This window comes from Microtus pennsylvanicus, chromosome 3 (genome assembly GCF_037038515.1).
Source record: "Microtus pennsylvanicus isolate mMicPen1 chromosome 3, mMicPen1.hap1, whole genome shotgun sequence".
NCBI classification, from domain to species: Eukaryota; Metazoa; Chordata; class Mammalia; order Rodentia; family Cricetidae; genus Microtus; species Microtus pennsylvanicus.
This window is the reverse complement of record NC_134581.1, coordinates 82,122,079-82,127,076: the sequence shown is the minus strand read 5'-3', so window position 1 is coordinate 82,127,076 and position 4,998 is coordinate 82,122,079. Positions and strand designations below refer to the sequence as shown.

At 34.1% G+C, this 4,998-nt stretch overlaps 1 protein-coding gene across 1 annotated transcript; it reads left to right on the top strand.

The window, feature by feature from the left end:
- The first annotated feature begins 2,961 nt into the window (after window positions 1–2,961).
- On the top strand, window positions 2,962–3,942 carry LOC142847141 (olfactory receptor 8B8-like). Its single transcript, XM_075967870.1, has one exon. The coding sequence runs from the start codon at window positions 3,004–3,006 to the stop codon at window positions 3,940–3,942; it is 939 nt and encodes a 312-aa protein (XP_075823985.1). The 5' UTR covers window positions 2,962–3,003.
- The last annotated feature ends 1,056 nt before the right edge of the window (window positions 3,943–4,998 follow it).

The window sequence follows — 4,998 nt, the reverse complement described above, 5'->3', positions numbered from 1 at the left end:
CTGCTGCACGTTCAACAATAGTCTCTTCTGGACTCTTACAGAGCAATCCATGAGCTCTAATATTTGGTTGTCCAATACAAAGTGCTCAAGAACAAAAAGATTATGCAGGTTATAATTATATGTGTGTGTGCGCATGCATGCATGTGCTCGTGTGTGTGTGTGTGTGTGTGTGTGTGTGTGTGTGCGTGTGTGTGTGTGTGAGAGAGAGAGAGAGAGAGAGAGAGAGAGAGAGAATACTAATCTGGCAAGAAGTGGTTATCAGTTTGAGAAAGAGGGTGAAACATGGAAGGAGTTGGCGGAAGTACATTTTAAGGGAGACACTGTAGGGAGGAAAGAAAATGGGAAAAGTAATGTAGTTATATTTTAATTAAAATCTTTCCTCAAAGGAAACACATTGTTAAATAAAAAAAAATTCATATTGGATGGCTGGGCATGTAACCCAGTCATAGAAGGAGCATATTAAAGAAATTGAGTTTGACCCAGAATACTATAAACAAATAACTACAAACAATAGAAAATATAACTTAAAAGTAATTTTGAAAAATATCAGTGAGTTCCTTCCCTTAAATGTATTAATATAATGCTGGAAAGAAAATGTTGATGAAGTAATATGAAAACATGGGACAGACTTTGAAGCATTACCAATTTCCTTTAATAAATAAAATATATTGGAAGACTGAAGTTCACTATTGCTCATGACTGGACAATCCCTGAAGAGAAGACCAGACCAGATTAAAGTTTTGAGTCCCCAGGGAACTAAAGAGATGCAATTGCCCAGTATATAAATGCAATTGCCTCATTTTCTGTCTATATCGAACATCTCTTCTCTTGGAAGGCAAAACTCTTTACCTACCTTTCTCATAGTAAAAGGTACATTAGACATTTAAATCCATGAAACTCTTTTTTTTTGGGGGGGAGGCTCATAAACTGTCATTGTAATAATAAGAAAGGGTATTTCAATTTCCTATGCTTCAGAAGATTAATAATTTTCTTATATGTTAGGATTAGTAGCTCAAAAAGATATCTTGGGATATGAGAGGGTATTTTATTCTGTATTATTTTATAATTAAAGGAATTGAAGACTCAGAAAAATATGACACTTATAGAGTAATAGGGGTGAATTTCAGATCTAAGGAAACATCAAAGTTTTCTTTTATATGAATGGTAAGTTTTCAATTAATAATTTCAATTAGCAATTCATACTGATTATTGTGCTTTTTATTTACCAACTTTATTAATAAACCACTAACATTTAAAATGATATATATGACATTTAGACCATTATATTTTAACTAAAATATTCATTGTGAAATGACTCAAAAATGAAGTTAATTCAAATATGCTTACCTGTTTATAAGATACTCTTTACATATTTTTTGTGCACACATTCAGTGAGAAGATATTTGAAGATATGTTTTGTTAGTCAATCTTAGATATATAATATAATTTTAGCCATAGTCAACATGTTGAACATTAGAACCCAGTTATGTTACATTATCTGACATTTTTAAATTTTGGTTTTTTTATTAACATTCCTTTACACCAGCAACCAACATTCTACTCTTCACTTACGTGAATATAAGACTGCAATTCAGGGTATATCATGAGCTGTTTCTGCCTCAGTGTCTTGTCTTTTATATTTGCATAATAGTCCCACTGATATGATGTAGAGTGCTTTATGATACAAAGTTTTCTTTGCATCATTTTCTAAAATTCCATGGCTTTCCTGGAAGCATCTTGAAAGTGATCAGAGAACATTCTGACTCTGAACAGAGTGCAGGGGTTTCAGCAGGAATTTTCAACTCCACAGGCATTTCTAACACTTAAGAATTTTTTTGTGACAAACAGTACCTTAATGTTTCCTAAAATCAGTGTTCCTGCTTCTAACTCTATTGAGTCCAATCTGGTGCCTCATCATCAGATTTTTATAATTTATATCTGTGCCAGGGAAGCTGTGGCAGGTTTCTATAACTTACAGCTTTGCCAAGGCAAAGGTGTGAAACCGTGGTAGGTGAGTGCTGTATGGACTTTTTCAAGGAAGATGTGAACCAGCTCAGATAGGGTACCAAAACTGGACTAAAGTAATGATTCTACTAAAGTATAATTGGAATAAACAATGAATTCTTTGGACTTACTGCATCATGGATGAAGTGTGTGACTCAGAGAGGTATAGATGACCCTGAACACTTCTACATCAGGGAAAAGTTTATCACAGGCTGGATTATGACATCTCCAAAGCTGCACAGGTGGAGTGCCCCTTTAGTTAACCTTCCACTCTACATAATGAGCATTTCAAAACACTGTGCAAAACTGAGGCAAAATTGCATACAGCTGAGAATTTAGCACAGAGTGAATAACTGGTATTTCATGTGATGGTCTTCTGAACCTCTCTACCTTCTTCTGTGAGGAGATGTCATGGCAGAAACTTGAGGATCATTAACAGGTAATTGTAGCTTCTCTTAATAAGATATTAAAGAATATTGTATTTTGAAGCCAGCACGCTACAACAAATAGATTAGGAGAACTCTATCTTGGTCAATCCTACTTCATCCTTCTCACCTGAATTTTCCAGAAGTTACATTAGAATATTGCAAATGGCAACACTGGGATCATCTTTGAGGGTGAAATTAGTGATTATCTGTTGTTTCTAATTTTTAAGATGGTCATATGGGATATAAGACATTATAATTAATATGTAGCATGAAAGATTTCTCCAATGATTCTTTTTTGACATGGGATCACTTTTAACCTGTGCTGAACTTTAACTTACTGCATAACCTAGGACAACTTTGGGTGCCTGGGTTTCCTGTGTCTACCTCTTGAGTGCTGGAATAACAGGCATGTACCACCATACTTGGCATGGAATTCTTTAATTTCATGCTGAGCATTTTCAGATATTGACAGCTTATACTTCATAATTTGGGGAGAATCTTCTGATAGAAGGTTTATTCTGTCCTCCAATTTTTCTGTATTCTTTTCTCTCCACAATTCTCTTAGAGAAGAATGGTTCTGGCAAATGGCTCTACCGTGACTGAATTCATTCTTTTGGGATTAACAGATCAGCCAAGACTCCAAGTACCTCTATTCTTACTGTTTCTGTTAATGTATATAATCACGGTATTGGGAAATTTGACTTTAATAATTTTAATTGTGTCAAATGTTCATCTACACACCCCCATGTATTTTTTCCTCTTTAATTTGTCCTTTGTAGATTTCTGTTATTCTTCTGTGATTACACCCAAAATGATGATGAATTTTGTACTACAGAAAAATCTCATATCTTATATGGGCTGTATGTCCCAACTCTACTTCTTTTGTTTTTTTATAATTTCTGAGTGTTATGTACTGATGTCAATGGCTTATGATCGGTATGTAGCTATCTGCAATCCACTCTTGTATAACACTACCATGTCCCCAAAGGTATGTATTTATCTTATGCTCGGTTCATATTTGATGGGATTTTGTGATGCTATGATTCACACTGGTTGCATGCTCAGATTGACGTTCTGTGACGGAAACATCATCAACCACTATTTCTGTGATGTCCTTCCTTTGCTGCAACTCTCCTGCACCAGCACCTATGTCAATGAAACGGAAATTTTCATTGTAGGGGGGAAAGACATAATTTTGCCTAGTGTTATCATCTTTGTCTCTTATGGCTTCATCCTCTCCAGCATCCTCCAAATAAGGTCCAATGTGGGCAGATCCAAGGCCTTTAGCACCTGCAGTTCCCACATAATTGCTGTGTCTCTGTTCTTTGGATCATGTGGATTCATGTACTTGAAACCCTCATCTGCTATATCAATTGATCAAGGAAAAATATCTTCTATTTTTTATACCATTGTCGTTCCAATGTTGAACCCCTTAATATATAGCTTGAGAAACAAAGATGTTAAAATTGCCCTAAGAAAGATCCTGAACAGGAAGAAGTTTCTTACATAGTTACAACATAGATATTTTCGGTGTTTCATACATATTTTTAGTCACAGCTTTTATATAAAACTCATAGATATTTCCATCATTATTGTTCCTTATTAGCCTTTTGCATGTTTATAAATACAAATAAGTGAATGTTTTTTAATGTTATTATAAACAGTTTCTAAGAAGATAAGAATGAATCTGATTTTGAGTAAAGTAACAATTGGTTGCCAACATGTCACTGAGGATAGTTCTATTTTCATTTGAAATGAATTCCAGATCAGGCGTTCTTTCTGTACCATTCTCTACCTTTCCTTTATGAGGGAAAAATATGTTGCTTTCAAATATGAGAATAAAATTGACACAGATCCTTCCTCATTCAGTTAAATACAGCATACCTTAAAACTGTAAACTCTGCAGTAAATATTCTTGTGAGATGTAGTATACTTACCATGTGCAGGTAAAACAATGTTTATTACAATGTGAATATATATCTACTTTATAGACAGGATTCTGAAACTTAGAGAGATTGGCAGCTTCATTATCTCACACAGCTATTTATGGTAAAAAAAATTCAAGAAGAACTATCATTCATCATAATTCAAGCCCACCATATTGTTTATTATACATTGTGTCTGCTTTTTGCAAATCAATTAAAAGACAGATTTAAATAATATTTCTACTTAAAAATTTAATTTCTTTGTTTTATAAGTTTATTCATTAAAGTAACTGTAACATTTCTAAGTTATTATTTGACTGTACTTTTTTGCTTTTATAAATCCATATAAGAGTTTCAACAAGGTGAGAGGGCCTGGGAGGAGTGGAGAAAGAAAACACTGTGGTTGGTATGTATTAAATGAGAGGAATATTTCACATTATTCATTGACCAGGAGAAAGAGTTGCATCACTTTTTGTTGAAGAAAGCTATTTTATTGGAGGTCCCTTTCTTTTGGTAAAAGAGTGGATGTGACTAAGTGTAGTTCTGGAATGACTGACTGAAGTTAGAAACAGAGTTCTTTTGTGAATGTTTTTCAGCCTGTTTTCATTATGATAATGAAGACACGGAAGAAAAAGAACGCA

Bases quoted from the DNA above. Each gene is read 5' to 3' on its own strand.
- LOC142847141 (XM_075967870.1), top strand. From the start codon at position 3,004: ATGGTTCTGGCAAATGGCTCTACCGTGACTGAATTCATTCTTTTGGGA.